Source organism: Anomaloglossus baeobatrachus, chromosome 5 (assembly GCF_048569485.1).
Source record: "Anomaloglossus baeobatrachus isolate aAnoBae1 chromosome 5, aAnoBae1.hap1, whole genome shotgun sequence".
Lineage (NCBI taxonomy): Eukaryota > Metazoa > Chordata > Amphibia > Anura > Aromobatidae > Anomaloglossus > Anomaloglossus baeobatrachus.
Window position 1 is genome coordinate 236,804,047 of NC_134357.1, and position 24,179 is coordinate 236,828,225.

At 45.8% G+C, this 24,179-nt stretch overlaps 1 protein-coding gene across 6 annotated transcripts in view; it reads right to left on the reverse strand.

The window, feature by feature from the left end:
• Positions 1-24,179, reverse strand: part of LOC142311090 (uncharacterized) — a 337,525-nt gene that overhangs the window by 59,671 nt on the left and 253,675 nt on the right. For all 6 annotated transcript variants that reach the window (XM_075349176.1, XM_075349172.1, XM_075349171.1 and 3 more), the window contains exons 7-8: positions 8,841-8,950; positions 8,575-8,736 (exon numbers count right to left, since the gene is read on the reverse strand). In XM_075349176.1, the coding sequence (XP_075205291.1) occupies positions 8,575-8,736; positions 8,841-8,950 (272 nt within the window). The remainder of the gene's footprint in view (positions 1-8,574; positions 8,737-8,840; positions 8,951-24,179) is intronic.

The window sequence follows — 24,179 nt, forward strand, 5'->3', positions numbered from 1 at the left end:
GTTATGCGGCTTTTTTTTTTTTTAACACACAAAAAAATACTACTACTACTACTACTCACCATCTCTCTTCTGATGCAGGCAACTGACTTTTTGCATGACGTCACTGCCATGAGCCTCCATTCACACGTTGAAGTCAGGTGCCACTAATCCAGTGTGAATATTCACTGCTCTCCAGCCCACCTCTCAGCGCTAGCTTCAGTGCACAGAGGTGTGCGAGCTTATGGAGACCAGGAGATGGCTGTCTTCTCTCTTCTACCCGATACTTTGTGCCAGGATGATGATATCTAAGCATGTGGACCGGAAGACGACTGTACATCTCACCTTTGATGTCCCACCATTACCGCCTGAGGACTGAGGAGCATGAGACTCTGAGTGAAACCAACCATGATAAATATTAGCCAATTAGACGACTACTGCCACGTTCCCCCTTCCTGAATAACGTGTGCCAGCGGAACATAGCCATGAGGACAGTCTAGAGAATACGGTCAGGATCTGGCTTCCTATGCATAGTCTGTTGGGTGGGAAGATTCATCCACAAGGGATGGGGTATCTCGTATGTGAGTGAGGTAACCATCGGCATTAGGACAGATCAATAGACCTGGAAAAGTAAGGAAAGACTTTTTGGCTATCTCCAAAGGGGGGACTGTTATGGACAAGATTATGAATTATTATGAGTATATAAGAGTTACATGGAGATATCCATAAAGAACAGGATTTAAGATGGTGTTTGAACTGTACCACACATATCTCTTGGCATAAGACTCAGACAGACAGTCTAAGCTATTCTTGTGACAAGTGAATCATGCTGACATTGCTTAATATAAATGAGGAAGCAAGCACATTACAGTAAATTGTATATCACAGAATAAGCTGTTCTACTTTATCCAATAGGAGACGTGTTACGTATTCTTGGCACCTAGCCAATAAGCCCGGTTATATATATTTGTACAACTTCCGGAATAAAGCAGTCTTACTTTCTATTCATATCTGAGCACGTCTCTGGTGTGGGTGAAAGAGAGTGGAATGCATGCTACCACGAGTGACTCATAATTTGGACTGCAGACAGTTTAAGAGGGATGCATGACTGAATGGCATCATCCTAAATTAAGGCCTTATCATGAGGAGCTATGAATATTCATTTTCTTTAATAGCGGACACATGTGATGCAAGAAGCCAGCGGCTGGGGTGATCAGGTGTGTCTGCTCCTAAAGAAATAAATATTCACTGCTCCCCACGCCCATAATCCTGCCACTTCTTCGCACCGGCTTCAGTGACAAGAGGTGCGCAGGATTATTGGAGTGGGGAGCAGTGAATATGTATTTTCTTTAATAGTGGAAACAAGTGTTCACCCCAGCCACCGGCTTCCTGCAGGGATGAACCTGCTCCTGTCTCCTCTGACCTGCTCCACTACTGCTGCTCCCCTACACAGCGAGCCAAGTACATCCAGACTAAAAGACGCATCAACCACTTTCCTCCCAAATTTGGGGGAAAAAAGTGCGTCTTAAACTCTGAAAAATCTAATATATAAAAATGAATATGTGCATGTATATGTGTGTATGTGTGTGTGTATGTCCGGGATTGACATCTGCACCGTCGCAGCTACAGCCACAAAATTTTGCAAACTCACACGTCTGGACCCTGGGAGCATCATGGGCTATGTTGTGAGGCGAAATTTTAACCCCGCACGTTCCAATTTACCAATCAATTTTGCCCCTATCTACATAATGGGGAAAAAGTGAAACGAAAAGTGTATCCGCACCGTCGCATTTACAATCACAAAATTTTGCACACTCACACGTCTGGACCCCGAGAGCTTTATAGGCTATGTTGTGAGGTGAAATTTTAACCCCACGCGTTCCAATTTACCAATCAATTTTGCCCCTATCTACATAATGGGGAAAAAGTGAAACGAAAAGTGTATCCGCACCGTCACATTTACAATCACAAAATTTTGCACAGACACCTCATGTGACCCAGGGAACTATGTTTTGACAGGAAAATTTAACCCCGTGCTTTACAGTTACTCTCCAAAAAACATGCCTTCATTAAAGTAAATGGATCCTGGAACTACAGGTTATTAGTAGGAGCTGTGAGTGGTTGCTATAGGAACAAAAGACATTCATAGTATAAGAAGCTTATATGTGAGGTAATAAGATGTCAGTGGGGAGACGGATGGAGAGAGACAGAGAGAGACAGAGAGAGGCACACAGATAGGGAAAGAGACAAGAGAGATAGAGACAGACAGGGAAAGAGACAGACAAACAGGGAAAGAGACAAGAGAGATAGAGACAGACAGGGAAAGAGACAGACAGACAAACGGTGAAAGAGACAGATGGTGAAAAAGACAGACAGAGACAGACCTGGAAAGAGACAGATAGGGAAAGAGACAGACAGACATGCAGACAAGGACAGAGGCAGGCAGACATGGAAGGAGGAAACAGCCAGAGAGACAAAGATAGATGGGGAAAGACACAGACCTTGATAGATACAGACGGGGAAAGAGACAGAGAAATAGAGACAGACAAAGACAGGCAGACAGGGAAAGAGACAGACAAGAAAAGACACAGACAGACGGGGAGACAGACGGGGAAAGAGACAGACCTGGGAAAGAGACAGACCTGGAAAGAGACAGATGGGGAAAGAAACAGAGAGATAGAGACAGCCAATAAAAAAAGACAGACAGAGACAGGCAATTGGGGAAAGAGACAGATGGGCAAAGAGACAGACTGGGAAAGAAACAGACGGGGAAAGAGACAGACAGAGACAGAAAGGGAAAGAGGCAGACGGGGAAAGAGGCAGACAGGAAAAGAGGCAGACGGGGAAAGAGGCAGACGTGGAAAGAGGCAGACGGGGAAAGGGGCAGACGGGGAAAGAGGCAGACGAGGAAAGAGGCAGACGAGGAAAGCGGCAGACCTGGAAAGAGGCAGACCTGGAAAGAGGCAGACCTGGAAAGAGGCAGACCTGGAAAGAGGCAGACCTGGAAAGAGACAGACCTGGAAAGAGACAGACCTGGAAAGAGACAGACCTGGAAAGAGACAGATCTGGAAAGAGACAGACGGAGCGCATTACTTGGCCAATTTAGTTAAATCTGTGTGGAATATCTGTGGTGATGAAATATATGTTGTGAAATGCTTCTATTAGCTTAGTTTTGTGTTGTGGTCTGGTGTCTTGGGAACTCAGCCTAGTAGCATGGGTGTTGTGAGGCACATGCCCTGCTGGTGCATTTTCGCTGCAGCGGTGGTTGGTGCACAGCGCCACACCTTTAAGACTAGGGACCCACTGATAGATTCAAATGACATGAAAGTGGGCTTCATACAGTCTGATCAGAATGATAAACTAAGAACCTTATGTTCAGTTGTATAATTTTTGCCTAGCAGCATTAGATCAACTTATAATTTTTGAATGTGTGATCCATATCTTTTTCTACAGCTATGTCATAATGTATTTAGGAAACTGCAAGTTGCCAAGCAACAGCCTGAAAATCTTAATGGTTTAGAGATGATCTGCAAAGAGGAGTGGACCAAAATTCCTCCTGACATGTGCGCAAACCTCATCATCAACTACAAAAAACGTCTGACTGCTGCGCTGCCAACAAGGGTTTTGCCACCAAGTATTAAGTCTTGTTTGCCAGAGGGATCAAATACTTGTTTCTCTCTGCAAAATGCAAAAAAAAAAATATAATTTATACAATTATTATTTATTTTTATAGCGCCATTTATTCCATGGCACTTTACAGTGAAAGAGGGTATACATACAACAATCATTAACAGTACAAAACAGACTGGTATAGGAGGAGAGAGGACCCTGCCTGTGAGGGCTCACAGTCTATAGGGAATGGATGATGGTACAATAGGTAAGGACAGAGCTGGTTGCGCAGTGGTGTACTTGACTGGGGGTTATTGTAGGTTATAGGCTTGTTGGAAGCGGTGGGTCTTGAGTTTCCTCTTGAAGCTTTCCACGGAAGGGGAGAGTCTGATATGCTGTGGTAGAGCGTTGCAGAGTATGGGGGAGGCACGGGAGAAATCTTGTACGCGATTGTGGGAAGAGGAGATAAGAGAGGAGTAGAGAAGGAGATCTTGTGAGGATCTGAGGTTGCGTGCGGGTAGGTACCCGGAGACTAGGTCACAGATGTAAGGAGGAGACAGGTTGTGGATGGCTTTGTATGTCATGGTTAATGTTTTGAACTGGAGTCGTTGGGCGATGGGAAGCCAGTGAAGGGATTGGCAGAGTGTCGAGGCTGGGGAATAGCGAGGGGAGAGGTGGATTAAGCGGGCCGCAGAGTTTAAGATAGATTGGAGGGGTGCAAGAGTGTTGGAAGGGAGACCAGAGAGCAGGAGGTTGCAGTAATCGAGGTGGGAGATGATGAGGGCATGCACTAATGTTTTTGCTGATTCTTGGTTAAGGAAAGCACGGATCCGGGAGATATTTTTGAGTTGTAGTCTGGATGAGGTGAAGAGGGCTTGGATGTGTGGCTTGAAGGATAGAGCAGAGTCGAGGGTTACTCCAAGGCAACGAGCTTGTGAGACTGGGGAGAGCGAGCAACCATCAAGTTTGATGGAAAGGCTTTTGGAGGGGATGAGTGAGGAGGAGGAAAGACAATGAATTCTGTTTTGTCCATGTTAAGCTTTAGGAATCGCGCAGAGAAGAACGATGAAATAGCAGACAGACATTGTGGGATTTTGGTTAGTAGAGAGGTAATGTCAGGTCCAGAGAGGTAGATCTGCGTATCATCAGCGTAGAGATGATACTGAAAGCCGTGGGACTCTATGAGCTGTCCCAGGCCGAAGGTGTAGATGGAGAACAGCAGGGGTCCAAGAACTGAGCCTTGGGGGACACCGACAGATAGGGGGCTAGATGAGGAAGTGGTGTGAGAATGGGAGATGCTGAAAGTTCGGTCGGTTAGGTATGAGGAGATCCAAGATAGGGCCAAGTCTGTGATGCCCAGAGATGAGAGAATCTGTAGTGGGAGGGAATGGTCTACTGTGTCGAAGGCAGAGGACAGGTCCAGGAGGAGGAGGACAGAGTAGTGTCGCTTGGCTTTGGCGGTTAGTAGATCATTTGTGACTTTGGTTAGGGCAGTTTCAGTAGAGTGTTGAGGTCGGAAGCCAGATTGTAGCCGGTCAAAGAGGGAGCAGGAGGAGAGGTATGAGGACAATTCAAGATGGACATGCTGTTCCAGTAGTTTTGAGGCATAGGGGAGAAGGGATATGGGGCGATAGTTTGACACAGAGGATGGGTCAAGGGAGGGCTTTTTGAGGATGGGTGTAATAGAGGCATGTTTAAAGCATGAGGGGAATACACCACTTGTTAATGATAGGTTGAAGAGATGGGTTAGGGCTGGGATGAGGATTGCGGTGATGTTGGGGATAAGGTGCGATGGAAGCGGGTCAAGTGCACAGGTGGCTAGATGTGATCTTGAGAGTAGAGTGGAAAGATTGTTTTCTGTTATGGTGGAGAAGCTGGATTTGGAGGACGAGGGCTGAGTAGCGATGATGAGGAGCTGTGGTGATTGTGGGCCAAAGCTTGCTCTGATGTCAATCTTTTGCTTGAAGAAAGAGGCAAAGTCTTCAGCTGAGATGAGAGGAGAGGGAGGTGGTGCTGGAGGACGGAGGAGAGAATTAAAAGTGTTGAATAGCTGTTTAGGGTTGTGAGAGAGAGAGGATATGAGGGATGAGAAGTAGGTTTGTTTTGCAGCAGTGAGTGTGGACTTGAAGGTGGTGAGGGACTCTTTATATACAATTAAGTACTCAGTGGAATGAGACTTCTTCCATCTACGCTCAGCAATTCTGGAAGCCCGTCTCAGTTCTTTACTCTGACTCGTGTGCCAGGGTTGCCTGTTGATTGTGCGGGTTTTGGTGTGTGTGAGGGGGGCAGCTGATTCGAGAGCTGCAGAGATTGTAGTGTTGTATAAAGTTGCAGCAGCATCTGCATCGTGTAGAAAAGCAATGTCTGTGAGAGGGAGAAGGGACTGTGAAAGTGCGTGTAAATCAAGGTGTTTGATATTTCTGCGAGGGTGTGAAAGTTTGTGGAGGGGGGGTTGCGTACTTGTCGATGAGAGGGAAGAGAATGTGAGTAGGTTGTGGTCAGACAGGGGGAGAGAGGTTAGATAGGGAACAGAGGCGAGTGAAGATGAGGTCCAGCGTGTGGCCATCTTTGTAAGTAGCTGCAGAAGACCATTGGGTGAGGCCGAAGGAGGAAGCGAGTGTTAGAAGTTTGGAGACAGATGAGTGGGAAGTGTCAATGGGGATATTGAAATCACCCATGATGGTGGGGATGTCAGTGGAAAGGAAACGTAGTAGCCAGGTGGTGAAATGGTCAAAAAAGGCAGTGGCTGGCCCTGGAGGGCGGTAAATGACAGCCAGTTGAAGGTTGGAGGGGGCGTAGATGCGTACGGAGTGCACCTCAAAAGATGGAAGAGTAACAGAGTGTTGTAGTGGAATTGGTGTAAAGGAGCATTGGTCGGACAGGAGCAAACCAACTCCTCCACCATGCTTGTTAGTGGGGCGGGGGGTGTGAGAGAGTTGGAGACCACCATAAGAAAGTGCAGCAGGAGAGGCTGTGTCAGAGGGGGTGAGCCAGGTTTCTGTGATGGCAAGAATGGAAAGTTTATTAGTGATGAAAAGATCATGGATGTAGGATAGTTTGTTGCAGACAGAGCGAGCGTTCCATAGGGCTCCTGTTAGTGGGACTGGGGGAGCGGGGGTTGGGTGAATGGGTATGAGGTTTGAGAGGGTGCGGAAATTTGTGATGGGTTGTGGATGAGGTTTTGAAGTGACAATAGGGATGTGGTGAGGAGGACCAGGATTTGGAGCGATATCCCCAGCAGTGAGGAGAAGCAGTGAGAGTGTGAGTAGGTGGGAGCAGGAGAGGCCATGAGATGGTCTTGTGTGTCTGGAGACACTGGGGGAAATGTGGAGGAAAATATGTGAGGGGAAGGTGAGATGGGTGGGGAGGATGGAGGGAGAGATGAATAGCTCATTACTGGGTTTATGGATCAGAGGGGGCAGTAGAAAGTGAAGTATTATAAAGGAGAAAGTAAAGAAAAACACAAACATTGTTTACAGTGACTATGTTTCCAGTTACCTTACGGTAACTTCCGGCTCAATTCTGGCTTAATTCAATGCAGCATACTTATATGGTCCATACTTGTCATGGTGCAGAAAAAGTCTGTGATTTTCTGAATTTTATATTGGATATGAAGTGAGGGCTATGTGGGCTCATAATGTATTTAGAAAACTTGTGAAGCTCATAATGTATTTAATGTGAGGACTCATGCTGTATTTAGGAGGCTAGGATCAATGTATTTAGGAAGCTATGTGGGGCTCATAATGTATTTAGAAAGCTATGTGAGGGCTCATGCTATGTGCTGCATCATACTGTATTTAGGAGGCTATGTTCTGGCTCATACTTTATTTAGGAGACTGTGGAGGGTCGTACTGTATATAGGAGCTATGTGGGGGCTCATATTCTATTTAGAAGGCTATGTGTGGCTCACACTATATAGAGAAGGGGTATGTTGGGGCTCACACTGTATATAGAGGGGCTATGTGGGGGCTCACATTTTATATAGAGGGGCTTTATGGGGGCTCATACTGTATGTGAAACTATGTGGGAGCTTATACTATATACAGAGAGGCTATGTGGGGGCTCATACTGTATATAGGAGGCTGTGTGGGGGCTCATACTGTATCTAGGGTGCTCATACTGTATATAGGGAGGCTTTGTGGGGGCTCATACTTTATATAGGGGAGCTTTGTGGGGGGTTGTGTGAGGGCTCATACTGTATATAGGGGTGGCTGTGTGTGGGCTCATACTGTTTTCAGGAGGATGTCAGCATACTTAATTCTGCAATTAATATTAAAATAAAGTAATAAGTATAATTAATATGTTAATATTAATATGGAGCATAAATAGTTTCAGCCTATTGGTTCAGCCCTTCACAGCAGTCACGGGCTCTCATGTGGCCCCTCCGGTAAATCAATTGCCCACCTGTGCCATAGACAAAGAAAGGAGAGGCAACGTTTATGCAGGACCAATGACTGCATTCATGTCCTCCATGCAACATTCTAGCAGCCATGGGAAAATCCTGGGAGAAGAAGGCATAGCCCATAATTAATGAGTAGAAATATCTTTAGCCATGACGAAGAACCATATAATAATATGGTATCAAAACGTGTAAGCTCAGGGATATTTTTTCCTACTTGGATGGGTTTTTTTTTAATACATTGGATTGTATTTATTTCAAATCTGTTTTATTATTAAGTTTATAAATCAAGCATACATCTTGAACATTTATAAAGATTATAAAACATAAACAGTGATCTCTCAGTTTCGGAATGACAAAAATAACATCACATTGTAGATTTCATTGGAACTCTATAAGCTATCCTTATGCTAACACTCCATGACAAACCATACACTAGAAATCAGAGTTCCTTGGATTGTATTTATTATGAAATAAAGGATTCAGATTATTTTATCTTTGAAGACAAATGCTGGAACATCCTTTTCTCATAACCATGAGCCCTAATAGGTGTCAATGTATAAATCCCCAGCAATTGCAGCAGTGCTCACCTCTCCAGTCAGCAGCTCAGTGATTCTCCTGGTGAGTTCTAGGATTTTTTGATAATGGCTTCTCTCATCAATCAGTGAGTGAGGTGAAGACTCCATGACAGTATCCGGGGTCCTGCTCCATCCTCCACCTTCATCAGTTATCTTCTTCACCACTATGTAATCCTGTATGCGGGGAGACATTGATGTCACAATATACATTCCCATCATCTCTCCGGTCATGTCCATTCCAAATCATGACGTGTGACATAATTCCCAGAATCCCTCACCTCTCCGGTCAGCAGGTAGATCATCTCTAGGGTGAGGCTTAATATCCTCTCCGTCATCTGTTTGCTGTCCTTATTCATCTTCAATAAATTAGGCACAAAAGCACTTTTAACTAGAGCAAAAAGGTAAAATAGAAAATCACACGTCATAAAGCTCGATACAAGACCATGCAATATGTGTAAATAACATAGGGGCAAAGTAAATGTGCACATGAGTTTACATAGACTACATTATGCAGTATGCCATGGACGTGATACCACAATAAATCTACAATAACATTTTTAATAGACGTTCCAGAGGACCCACATCCACAAACTTAAGGTAATTTGTATTTTTATTTTTCAAGAGATCTGTAATAAGTTATATAAAATACACAAAATATTCAAATTATGTGAACTGATATCCCTCACCCTTCCACAGTATATCCCATTTCCCCCTGAGAATATTCACAGGCTGCTCCATTGTTTTAGTGTGCCTCGCTCCTATAAACTACAGGTTCCTGCCCAAAACACCTCTCCTACAAATGCTCAGTTCATCCAGCATACCAATCAATCTACGGTAGCTCTGCTAAACCTTTAAATTATCGTTGCAATTGTATGTTTGGCTAAGAGATATGCAAAGGTTATTTATAGAGATGAGAAAACACGAAATCCTGTGTTTGTATCAAGCACAGACTTTATAAAAAAAGAACAGAGTTCATGTTTGGGGTTCGGAGTTCCGGTGCTTTACGTATGCAAACCACTCACATGAACATCACTGTGCTTGGGTACGCTCATTGCTTGGCCCAGTGCAAGCCACTTGCAGTGGTTGAATGGCTCACATTGGAGGTAACAAGAGTGTGATCGGATGTAGTGTGCACCAAAAAAAAAATAAATATGGAAAAATAAAAAATATGGAAAAACCCAGTCCACCCTCCCCCAGAAGTGCTTTGTTTATGGCTAGCTGCATCTGGGCGGAGAGCCGAACTGCTCAATTAGTGACTTCCATTGGGGTTCAGGTCAGGTATAGGTCCCAAACCGAACTTAATGTAAAGTCCGGCTGAACCCACCGAACTGAACTCCAACAGGCCTGCTGATCTCTAGTTACGTACCATAAAATTTTTCCCATATTCTTCATTGGAGAACACAGGAACCATAGGTTAAGTTTACTGCTACCTGGAGGCTGACATTAGAAATTCAATCTTAACAAAACAGTTCCTCCCCTGCAGGCTATGCAGTCTACCAGCACCAAGATACTCAGTGAGAAAGCAGCAGGAGAAGCAAAAGAACAAGAGAAACTCACAACCACCTTGAAAAAAAAAACAAAACATAAATGCATGTCCAAACAGGCAACCGAGGGTGGGTGCTGTATCCCCAATGAAGGCTTTGAGGAAGAGTATTTTACAGTGCTTCATTGAGGAGCACAGGAAATATTGCATGGTGAACTCCCTGGAGTAGGAAATCACAAAAATCATACTGTTACCACAAAAAGACTTATCCTCACTCAGGCCGCTGGTTAAGCGACCACTGCCTGCAGCACCTACTTGCCAAGACTTGCGTCTGTCGATACAAAGGTATGGACCCTGTAAAATTTTGAGTGTGAACTGAAGGACAGCCTTACAAAGTTGCAGAACAGATAACTGGTGCTTGACAGCACATGAGGGTCCCACAGCCCAAGTAGAGAGAGCCCTAACCTTGAATAGGGGAGATCTGGCCTTTCCTTGACATGCTTCCAGAATGGCAGATCAAATCCATTGAGTAATGTTTGCATTAATGCCGGCGTCACACGGTACTATCTATCGTGCGATCGCACGAGCGATCATACCCGCTCCCGTCGTTTGTGCGTCACGAGCAATTAGTTGCCCGTGTCGCACAAAGTCGTTAACCCCGTCACACGCACTTACCTCCCGGACGACGACACTGTGGGCGGCGAACATCCACTTCCTGAAGGGGGAGGGACGTTCAGCGTCACAGCGACGTCACACAGCGGCCGGCCAATAGAAGCGGAGGGGCGGAGATGAGCGGGATGTAAACATCCTGCCCACCTCCTTCCTTCCGCATAGCCGGCGGCCGCAGGTAAGCTGCTGTTCATCGTTCCTGGGGTGTCACACGGAGCGATGTGTGCTGCCCCAGGTACGATGAACAATCGGCGCACAGAAAAAGAAACGACTTTTTGAAAATGAGCGATGTGTCAACGAGCAATGATAAGGTGAGTATTTTTGCTCGTTCACCATCGCTCGTACCTGTCACACGCTATGATATGTCAAACGAGGCCGGATGTGCGTCACTTACGGCGTGACCCCGCCGACATATCGCCCGATATAACGTACCGTGTGACGCCGGCATAAGGGTCACCAGACCATTGTGCAGACTTTCCTAAATGACAGGGAAGCTGAGTATAAAGATACTTGCCAGCATGAAAGATCTAGTCAGCCACATACTCATAACTCTGCCTTGGGGAATCGTGAAGGAATGGCCTGCCAGAAAATATTAGCCCAAGCATTAACTGAAATGGAAAACCATGCAGTGGCAAAAGCTGGATACCAGGCAGGGCCTGCCACTTCAGACACTGACCTGGCCATGGACTCAATATGTCTATCCATAGGGTCTTAAGCAGTGATATCTCTACAAGAGGGAGAGGGGTAGTTCTCGACAAAAGAGACACCAGAATATCCAACACGGGATGGAAGAACAAGTGCCACCAGCTCCACTGGGAATGGATACACTTCCATGAATCTTTATCTATGGAAATATCTGCCTGGCTGCTCTCATTCCTTATGCAGCACCTTCACAAACTCCTCATGGTTGGAGAAAGTTCTAACCATCTTGTGAAAAATTCTGTATCTGTGGTAGGAGAGGGACCTACCTCAGTGATCTTTAGGAAATGTTTCACAGCCTGTATGAGACTATCAATCATCTCTCCCAGCTTCTTACTCTGGTAGGAGTTCATATCTGAGTTATAACTAGATTCTAACCTCTGTTGAGAGCAGAGCTCAGAACAAAACCACAACTGCTTCCCAGAAAAAGCAGAGGGCGACCTGGATGATGAACCTATCCAATGTCGCTTGAAACGCTTATGCAATCTGCCATGATGCGGTGCAGCTGGTGGGTCTGACTCACTATGGGTTGTGGTCAGAGTACCAGGGGCGGTCGAGGCTGTGGACATCCATTTCACAACTGTAACCCAAGTCTGAGACAACTTAGATAATTCACCTACTGATTGAGCAAAACCCACAGCCCATGCTGGGAAGGAAGAAGGTAGTGCCCCCTTGTTACATGCAGCGGTGGTCTCCTGAGCAGGCATCAGCAAAGCAGAAGGGAGGATACAAGCAGCACACTTCACTCTGCATTGACCTGTGGGAAATGTGCACTTATAGGAAGCGCAGACATAATAAGTAACTAGAGTTGGTTGGCAACCAAGTGTGCATAGTGTTCTCTGGTCATAATGAGAGACAGAAAAGGCACAAGTACAGGGAAACCAGAAGCGATTGCTTGTAGAAAAGAGGGCTAGAGCTACTGGGGCACACCTAGTTTCGGTCCCCCAGCAAACAGCCTGCCCTGTCTTGGAAACTATGTTCCATTGAGGGCAAGAGTGATGAGGTCCAAACAGCATGGTGACCAAAGAATCCCAGGAGGTACAGGTGCATCTCAATAAATTAGAATATCATCAAAAAGTTCATTTATTTCAGTAATTCAACTCAAAAAGGGAAACACATATATTATAAAGTCATTACAGAGTGATCTATTGCAAGCATTTATTTCTGTTAATGTTGATGATTATGGGCGGCGTTACACGAGACGATATATCGTGCGATCGCCCATGACGCACCCGCCCCCGTCGTTTGTGCGTCATGGGCAATTTGTTGCCCGTGGCGCACAAAGTCGTTTACCCCGTCACACGTACTTACCTCCCGAATGACCTCGCTGTGGGCGGCGAACATCCTCTTCCTGAAGGAGGAGGGATGTTTAGTGTCACAGCGACGTCACACAGCAGCCGCCCAATAGAAGCGAAGGGGCGGAGATGAGCGGGACATAAAATCCCGCCCACCTCCTTCCTTCCACATTGCCGGCGGGACTCAGGTAAGCTGTGTTCGTCGTTCCCGGGGTGTCACACGGAGCGATGTGTGCTGCTTCGGGAACGACGAACAACCGGCGCGCAGGAGGAGGAACGACTTTATGAAAATGAACGCTGTGTCAACGAGCAACGATAAGGTATTTTTGCTCGCTCACAGTCGATCGTAGCTGTCACACACTACGATATCTCTAACGATGCCAGATGTGCATCACGGAATCCGTGACCTCAACGACATATCGCCCGATATATCGTAGCGTGTGACGCCGCCCTTATGGCTTACAGCCGATGAAAACCCAAAAGTCATCTCAGAAAATTAGAATAATTACCATAAGACACCTGCAAAAGCTTCCTAAGCATTTAAAAATGGTCCCTTAGTCTGGTTCTGTAGGCTACACAATCACGGGGAAGACTGCTGATTCGACAGATGTCCAGAAGGCAGTCATTGATTCACTCCACAAGGAGGGTAAGCCACAAAAGGTCATTGCTAAAGAAGCTAGCTGTTCACAGAGTGCTGGATCCAAGCATATTAATGAAAAGTTGAGTGGAAGGAAAAAGTGTGGTAGAAAATGGTGCACAAGCAGCTGGGATAACCGCAGCCTTGATAGGATTGTTATAAAAAGGCCATTCAAAAGTTTGGCGAAGATTCACAAGAAGTGGACTGCTGCTGAAGTCAGTGCTTCAAGAGCCACCACACACAGACGTACCCAAGACATGGGCTACAGCTAGCAAATTCCTTGTGTCAAGCCACTCATGACCAACAGACGCCAAAAGCGTCTTACCTGGGCCAAAGAGAAAAAAAACTGGACTGTTGCTCTGTGGTCCAAGGTGTTGTTTTCAGATGAAAGAAAATATTGCATTTCATTTGGAAATCAAGGTTCCAGAGTCTGGAGGAAGAGTGGAGAGGCCACAATCCAAGCTGCTTGAGGTCTAGTGTGACGTTTCCACAATCAGTGATGGTTTGGGGAGCCATGTCATCTGCTGGTGTAGGTCCACTGTGTTTTATCAAGACCAAAGTCAGCCAAGCCGTCTACCAGTAAATCTTAGAGCACTTCATGCTTGCCTCTGCTGACAAGCTTTATGGAGATGGAAATTTCACTTGGCACCTGTCCACACTGTCAAAAGTACCAATACCTGCTTTAATAACCACAGTATCACTGTGCTTGATTGGCCAGCAAATTCGCCTGACCTAAACCCCATAGAGAATCTATGAGAGATACCAGAGCCAACAATGCAGACGAGCTGAAGGCTGCTGTCAAAGCAACCTGGGCTTCCATAACACCTCAGCAGTGCCACAGGCTGATCGCCTCCATGACACGCTGCATTGATGCAGTAATTCATGCAAAAGGAGCCCTGACCAAGTATTAAGTTCATTTACTGTACAGACTTTTCAGTAGGCGCCAACATTTCTGAACTTAATATTTTTTCAGTTGGGCTTATTTAATATTGTACTTTTCTGAGATAATGAATTTTGGGTTTTCATTGGCTGTAAGCCATAATCATCAACATTAACAGAAATAAACACATGAATAGATCACTCTGTGTGTAATGACTCTATACAAATACATGCGTTTTCCTTTTTGTATTGAATTACTGAAATAAATTAACTTTTTGATGATATTCCTAATTTATTGAGATGCACCTGTAACTGTGAAAATGGTCCAGTAGCATGGAGTTTCCAACAACGGCAGGCGTCCCTAGTTGAGTATCTGGGGCTCTGTGTGGTGCACCCAGCACCTGTGATAAGGGTGCTTTACATGCTGCGACATCGCTAACGATATATCGTCGGGGTCACGTCGTTAGTGACGCACATCCGGCGCCGTTAGCGACATCGCAGTGTGTGACAGCTAGGAGCGACGATCAACAAACGCAAAAACGTCAAAAATCGTTGATCGTTGACACGTCGCTCCTTTTCATAATATCGTTGGTGGTGCATGCCATCAGTTGTTCGTCGTTCCTGTGGCAGCACACATCGCTATGTGTGACACCGCAGGAACGACAAACATCTCCTTACCTGTGTCCACCGGCAAGCACAAACCGCCCCCTTAGAAAGGAGGCGGTTCGTCCGCCACAGCGACGTCGCCGGGAAAGTAAGTCCGTGTGACGGGTGTAAGCGATGTTGTGCGCCACGGGCAGCAATTTGCTCGTAACGCACAAGCGACGGGGGCGGGTACGCTCGCTAACGATATCGCAGCGTGTAAAGTGCCCTTTAAGTACAGGGCCAAGGAAATGTGAGCAGATTCCCAGAACGGACTGCCATGGTACAGAAGTTTGAAAAAATGGTGCTGCCAAGAAAAACTAAATGCTGAAAGGGTGAAGACTCATGTGGGCGGTAGCTTGATGAACACAATGTTTGCTCAGTGAGTGAGAGGACGTGGCCTTCCAAGAGCCTGCTAAGCTGGAAAGAAGCTGGGGACTTAAATGGAATCTGTCACCAGGTATTTGCTACCCCATCTGAGAGCAGCATAATGTAGAGACAGAGACCCTGATTCCAACAATGTGTCACTTACCGAGCTGATTGCTGTGATTTTGATAAAGTCAATGTTTTCTCTGCTGCAGATCTAGTAGTTATACAGAGCTTATGACTAGGCTGGACTACCTGGCAGCAGGCCAAGTAATCCTCTAATGATAATCTACTGCTGATTAAACAGTGATTTTATCAAAACTACACAAAGCAGCCCAGAAAGTGAAATACCACTGGAATCAGGATCTCTGACCCTAGGTTATCCTGCTCTCAGATTAGGTGTTAAAAAATTGATGATAGATTCCCTTTAATTAGAGTTCCAGCCCTGCCGGGAGTCCCAAAACACAACAAAAACGGAAAAGCCTGGGAGGGAAAAACAACAACCTCCCTGTGATGGGGCCCAACGGACCCTGGGGAGGATTCTGCACCAGGACACAAAGAGGAATGGTAATCAAGGAAAAGCACAATGGCAAAACTAGGACCCGATGGCCGTATACCTCAGGAATTCCTCAGGGGAGCAGCAGGGAATATACTAAACCAGAGGTCTCAAACACGTGGCCTGCAGGCCGCATACGGCCCCTCTGGCTGCTTTTTGTGGCCTGCAGGCCGGTGCCCCTCTTGACGATCATGACTGATGCAGGGGCCACAGCTGTCAGCGCTTTATATCAGATGAATGTTTTTCTGGCGCTGCGCGCACAGAGTCAGGCTCTTTCTACACAACTATTCCTCCAATGGCAGCTGCTGGTGAATCAGAGGCAAGCAACTGACGCATATGACCTTAGCTGCTTGCCTCTGATTGGCGGGCGGCTGCCATTGGAAAAGTTGTGCAGAGAGAGCTTGACTCTGCTTGCGCAACACCAGCAAAACGTTCATCTGAAATAAAGCGCTGACGGCTGCACCGGCCACAATTAAGGGGGGCACGGGCCTGTGGGCCGCAAAAGACAGAGAAGAGAATGGGAGACAGGTGAGAAGAATGGTGTTTTATTTTTTTTGTGTAGGTAAAAAGCAGCACAACGGGGGACCAGGATAGGACATTGCTAAAAGAAACGGACCAGTAAAGGGCACATTACTACAAGAAGAGGACCTGCATGGGCAGATCAGTAAAAGGGGACAAAGATGGGACACACTACTACAGAATGGGCACATTACTAGAGGATGGGGCAAGGATGGGCACATTACTACAGAATGGGAACAACGATGAACACATTACTACAGGATAGACACATTACTATAGGATGGGGCACATTACTACAGGATGGGGACAAGGCTGGGGACATTTATGGGCACATTACTACAGGATGGAGACAAGGATGGACACATTGCTATTGGATAGGTACATTACTTTAAGATGGGACACATTACTACCGGATGGGGAAATTACTTTAGGATGGGGACAAGGACGGGCACGTTACTACAGGATGGGGATAAGAATGGGCACATTACTGTAGGATGGAGACAAGGATGGTCACATTACTATAGGATGGGGCACATTACTACAGGATGGGGACAAGAATGGGCACATTACTATATGATGGGGAGAAGGATGTGCACATTACTACAGGATGGGCACATTACTAAGGATAGGGACCTGGATGTGCAGATTACTATAGGATGGGGACATTACTACAGGATGGGGACAAGGATGGGCACATTATTATAGAATGGGGACAAGAATGGGCACATTATTATAGGATGGGCACATTATAGGATGGGGATATTACTATAGGATGGGGACATTACTATTGGATGGGGACTAGGATGGGCACATTACTACAAGGGCACAAGGATGGGCACATTACTATAGGATGGGGAAAAGGATGGGGGACATTACTAAAAGATGTTGGCCAAAATTACTATTCGTGCGAGTAGCAAATAGTGCGGAATTCGGGTTACTCGTTACATTGTGAGTATTCCCCATTAACTTGCATTGCACACACTATTCGGAACGAATACGCAAGTAGTAGACAGTACTCGTTGTGAGTATGAATAGTTAAGTACTCTTTCAACTCTATGTATATGGAATACTCATCACACAGAGCACAGAATGGAGTGCCTTTAGGATATGTGGATTTGCTGCAGAAAATGTGTCTAACATTGCTGTAGTCAATTCCCCAGCAAAACCTATGGGTTTTTAAAAATGCTGTGCGCACACTACGTTTATTTTATACCCGCGGATTTACCTGCGGATTTTCTGCTGCGGAATTAATGAGCATGTCACTTCTTTTCCACAGGTACTTGCGGTTTTTGCCATAGATAAGTATAAAAATCTGCGGGGACAAACTTGCGTAAAATACGCGGCAAACCGCGGCAAAAACGCGAGTGCGATTTTACCATGTTTTTTTCCGCGGGTGTGGGATTCTTTCAGAGGGTCCGTTTTTTTCGTAAGAAAAAGTCACTTTCTAGTACGCACATAGCCTTATAGGGCAACTAACCCACTCTTTTCTGTGCACCCCAAAGGTCTCATTTACCATTGAATATTTTTGTTTGATTGTTTGCTTGAACACCTTGCTGTGGGTAATTTTTAATATCTCATAATAAATTTGAAGTTTTTAAAGGGTTAATTTCCTATATTATGCCACTTAATCTGACTCTAGATATCATAATTCCTATATTAATTTACGAGACACAAAAACGCATGGTCAAAAACCTCACATGGAAACACAAGTAAACTAAGGTGTGGAATTGGAGCAGTAAATCTGAAGCATCAAAAACTCAACAGACATTGATCATTTCAACGTACCCTAATTGTACTGACCTCAAGGGTCATGTTGCCAAGTCAACTTAGCTACACATTGAACACCAGTAAATAAAAAAAAAAAAATGACAAATGGCAGATTTGCAGGAGTTTATTTCACTTCAATTGGAACTTTTTTACCACTTTCCAATACATTCTATTGAATGAATCGTGTCATTCAAAACTACGAGGAACAACAACCACTCTCGGTCACCCAGGACGTTCCTCATCATTGGAGCTGAAGTGGCCCGTTTTAAATTTGGCAACCCAGTCCTTAATTGAGGAATATGAAGGGAAGGTGTGCCGCCCCTGCGTCAGCAGCCGGGCTGCTCGGATCCGGTTCCACGGTGGCTCGAGGGGTCTCCGGACCCGGGAGTCGGGGTCGCGCGGCCACTCGGATAAAAGGGGGGATATTTACATGGGATGGTATGGTTGAACTTTGTGACGCCACCTTTGGTGCTTGGTAAGAAGGAGTACCACCGCTGCGATTGGGAGTACCCAGGGGCGATGGTGTGGGCAGCTAGGTGTTTAACCCCTCCATGGGTAGGGGGAATGCCCCGGGACTCGGTGATGGTGACGGAGAGGTGCTGTTGGGACGGTAAGGATCACTTGTGTACTCACTCAGTCCAATAACGCTGACACCGACAACTGTGGTACACCAAAGTTCTGGACACCGCTGCCGCTGAGAGGGAACATGCCTGGATCCCGTGCCCGTTGGTGTTGCCTGTTAGTCTGTGACCTTTGCCTTGGCACCTAGTCTTCTGGTTGGTCCCTTTAGTGTAAGGGGTGCTTTACACACTGCGACATCGCTGCAGATATATCGTCGGGGTCACGTCGTTAGTGACGCACATCCGGCGCCGGTAGCGACATTGCAGCGTGTAACACAAATGAGCGACGATCAACGAGCGCAAAAACTTGCAAAATCGTTCCTCCTTGACACGTCATTCCTTTCCATAATATCGCTATGTGTGACGCCGCTTGAACGACAAACATCTCCATACCTGTGTCCAGCGGAAAAGGAGGAAGGAAGGAGGTGGGCGGCGGCGGTTCAGTGATGCTGCTGTGACATCGCTGTGATGCTAAACGAACCGCCCCCTTAGAAATGGGGCGGTTCGCCGGTCACAGCGACGTCGCAGAGCAGGTATGTGCGTCTGACGTTGCCGTAGCGATAAATGTTCGCTACGGCAGCGATCACCACATATCGGCCACGTGACGGGGGTGGGTGCAATCGCGCTCGACATTGCTAGCAAATGCTAGCGATGTCGCAGCGTGTAAAGTACCCCTAAAACTAATCGGATCCCGCTCACCAGTATGGCTAACTGGGTGAGCTTGCTCTCAGGGTTCACGCTTGGGATTTTCTGGACCGTGTAGTGGGAAAGTCATATCCCCCTCGTTGCGCAAGTACCCCGATTTTGGAACGGGTGTAGAGCGGATCTTGAAGGCTCCGTCCTCGTCGGTAAATTGTCAGGACGCCTGAAGCTCCTTCCTGACCTAGGGTCCACGTACCCTGTCGTGCCCTGGCCCCTGCCCGGTGATGGCACAAGGCCGCCGGCTATCCTACTCGACAGTCCGTGCCCCTTGTCATGATCCCCTGCGACCGGGGTCCAGCTCCTACCAGGCCCAGACCAACGTCTGCCACCTTGTAGTCTCAAGGAGCCCAGCTCCTGACCTCTCCTCTCGAGAGTTACTGCTCAACCAACTGTCTCCTAACACTCCTGACCTCCCCTAACTAACCCCCAAGTGGGCGACCCCCTTCAGGCCGGCCACTGGTGTGTCTGGTGGGTGTGGTGCAGAGTGTTCCTAGGATTTTGATTAGCTTGTTCTAGGCAATACCAAAGGTCAGGGACCCGTAACCAAGGAGGAGTTGGATACTGTACAGAAGGGCAGATTGCACAATACCCTGTGACGACCTGATAGGCCAGGGCGTCACACACTGATCCCCCAATGTCTGCGACATATCACCATGAATATCCTTCGTGGACTTTCCTTGTAGAAATAAGAATTTTATCGCTCCTCTGCTCTCAGTGGCTGTGAATATTGCATTAGACTCCACCATTTTGTTTTTAGGTCATTTCAGACAACGTCTTTATTCATAGTATTCATAGTGTGACTATGAATTACGACATGTTGTCCGAAAAGCATAATTCTGCCATCATGCACTTGTTTTCAGCATGTTTTTAATGCATTAATAAACCTATTGATTTTACTATGGATGTACGGTATTTGAACGTTGAGCAGGACTCCACTTTCTACCCTGGATCACGCCGACTGCCTTTTCTCTGTGCACCTTTCTGGACTCTGCTATTCTACATTGCGGTGAGCTGGACTATTTTTTCTTTTTGTGACTGGGTGTAATTCTCAGTGTCTGTATTATTCTGTATATATACACTGCACAGTACCACTTCTCCTGTCCTGTATACTAGGTATAATCCTCAGTATCTGTATTATTCTGTATATATACACTGCACAGTACCACTTCTCCTGTCCTGTATACTGGGTGTAATTCTCAGTGTCTGTATTATTCTGTATATATACACTGCACAGTACCACTTCTCCTGTCCTGTATACTGGGTGTAATTCTCAGTATCTGTATTATTCTGTATATATACACTGCACAGTACCACTTCTCCTGTCCTGTATACTGGGTGTAATTCTCAGTATCTGTATTATTCTGTATATATACACTGCACAGTACCACTTCTCCTGTCCTGTATACTGGGTGTAATTCTCAGTATCTGTATTATTCTGTATAACTACACTGCACAGTACCTCTTCTCCTGTCCTGTATACTGGGTGTAATCCTCAGTGTCTGTATTATTCTGTATATATACACTGCACAGTACCACTTCTCCTGTCCTGTATTCTGGGTGTAATCCTCAGTATCTGTATTATTCTGTATAACTACACTGCACAGTACCACTTCTCCTGTCCTGTATAGTGGGTGTAATCCTTAATACCTGTATTATTCAGTAATACAGCACAATACTACTTCTCCTGTCCTGTATACTGGGTGTAATTCTCAATATCTGTATTATTCTGTATAACTGCACTGCACAGTAACACTTCTTTTTCATGTAAACTGTGTGCAATATATATATACACACACTGCAATATATATATTGTGAGATAGTGGGGCCATTCATATGTGACGGACAGTATGTATCTCCCAGAATGCGTACAGAAACATATTAGAGCCCTGCTTAGCGGTCAGTCCACTATCTCCAGGCCGGGTTATGCAGGTGGCTCATGACCACAGTTCAATTAAAAGGTCTCTGTAAGGGCCTGGGTGGGGCAGAGTCTGCTTTGTAAGCTGCAGAGCATGACTGATGGACTAGTGAATTGCGCTCCTGGTAATCTAATAAATAAGACACCACACACTGCGTGACATGGATTAAAATTTTGGCCACAGCAGCCCTTTATTTTAATAAGAAAAAACATCAATAAGAAAAAACAAGATTATCGGCCCAGAGATGTGGTTGTTATAAATCCCAGCCCCATATCCCCCTCCGCCGTGTACACCTAGCTCAAGGGGGAATCTGGGTATACCCCTTGATCATTTTCCTTGTGTCCGCTGAGCTCCTCCCCAGGGACCCATCTATTCCACTGTCCACTGAGCTCCTCCCCAGGGACCCATATTCCACTGTCCGCTGAGCTCTGGCCCAGGGACCCCATTAAAAACATAATTCTCCAACCAACAAAGAGGGGGTTTAAACAACCACATCCCGCCAAGACTCGCTCTTGTGACACCTTACAAGAGTGAGTTCCTCCACAACTTAATCGCTCGTTCTACTCCTTCTTGTATTCCCAACATCCATATATCAATGCCAATGTCATTAAGATGTACCTTATCATCTCTCCAAAAATGTTCCTTTGTATTTTCCAGCATCTGGTGACGTATGGCCACCCCTCCGTTTTCCAACACAAATTTTGTTATTTTTTTATTAACCTTTATCCTTGTATTATTGATGCGAGCCACTGATCGCGCTGTTCTCCACATTTGTCTAGCTACTATATCCGACCAGACCCCCACTGTTTCTGGGTAAGACCTCCATAAATTCAACATATCAAGCTTTATGTTCCTAACTAAATGTCTTGATGTTCTTATTGCTAAATCATTACCACCTAAATGGATAAGTAAGATGTCCGGGGGGCGGTAGAACTCCACATGATACTGGATTTCTTTTAACAGCTGATGCCACTGCATTCCCCTCTTTCCTATCCATGTCACCCGTGCCAAGGAACTGGGCAACCCCAACTGTTTGCCATTAGGCCTGACTGCTGCACGTAAGGCCCCCCAAAAAACAAATGAATGTCCCATGATCCAAACCAGGCATTGCTGTTCAGCTAAAACAAAAAACAAAAACACACTTATCACACAATTGTCTAAATGAAGACACAACTACTATAAGATTACCACAATGTACACATATATATACATGTACGCCATTTATAATAAATGTAATCTAATGTAACTCTTAAATCTGCTCGATTCCCATCTCCCGATTTTTTTAACTATGTCAGGCTCTAAGCCCCATCTAGCAGCTTCTGTGGCTGCTCCTATCCTAAATGAGTGTGAAGTGAATGCATTTGGAGACTCTCCCAATATTGTCAGGCATTTTTTAAGAACTGCTGTGAATTGAAATTGTGACAATGACTTACAATCCTCATGAATTAGTAATGAACCTTGGATATTTGGCCTTCTTGAGACATAGTTTCTAAAACAGATGACCGGGCAGGCCCTGGACCCGCTTAAAGGAAACAATGTGATCCATTTTCCTCTACCCTGTTGATCAGTTTTTGACTTTGCCAGAAAACATTCCAATCTGTCTGTGTACTGATGCACGTCCTCGGCTTGTAGACCCCCTCTGTCTGTGTACTGATGCATGTCCTCGGCTTGTAGACCCCCACTTCTGGTGGAGCTACTCGCCACCAACTCGCTGATTCTAAAAGCGCCAAAAAAGGCCAGTGTGAATGCACAACTAAAGAGAAACACTTCAAAGGGACTGCTCCAGACTCGGCCTAGTACACTCAGCATCTGCTGCAATAACTGGAAAGAAATCGGACGCCGTTTATCTCTGGTCTTCTTACAACTTTTCCTGTAACCCTTTAGGGCCTGCTTAACTAAAAAATGCTTTGTGTAATCAGTGAAGTCGTGCAACTTAAACCAAAAAGCTAATCCAGACATTTTACTATCAATACTGGACAATGAAGTACCATCCACAAAGGCCCTGCTAATGTAAAATAACAACAAGGAAACATTGTCATGTAACCTGGCATCATGTCCCACTAGAGCACACAAGTCTTCCCATTCCCTCCATGCTGACTGGTACCTCTGCCATGTGCTTACACCCACAGACCGTTCTATCAGAGCGTATGCGGTGTCACTGGCAGTGACCACAGAAAATCCGGACACTTCTTGCCTTGTACCTCTGCCATCGGGGCTAACGAACGGAATCTGTCCCACTGAAAACGAGACAGAGCATCAGCCACAGAATTGCAAACACCGGGGACATGCACAGCTGTAATCTGACAATGTGACTTTAAACAGCGCAGCACTAGATGACGCAGCAACGTAACAACAGGCAGGGAAGAAGCTGATTGTTTGTTGATGACTTCTACAACTCCCAAGTTATCACAATGAAATCTCACTTTTCGGTTTTGGAAAATATTGTACCAAATTTCACAAGCAACCACTATGGGGAACAATTCAAGGAGTACTAAGTTTCGTGTTAACCCATTGTTTCTCCAACTCTCTGGCCACCTATCTGCACACCACTGTCCAGAACAATATGCACCAAAACCAGTTGACCCCGCTGCATCAGTGTGGATGTCTAGATCAAAATTTGAAACCGGTGGTCTGATCCACAATGACCTCCCATTAAACTCCATTAAGAACTGTTCCCATACCGCCAGATCGTCCTTTAATGTTCTAGCCAGCCGCACAAAGTGATGTGGAAAGGTTATGCCTGAGGTAGCTGCAGCTAGGCGCCTACAAAAAACTCTACCCATTGGAATAATGCGACACGCAAAGTTCATTTTCCCTAACAGCGATTGTAGATCCTTTAATCTGATCTTACGGTGAGATCTAGCTTC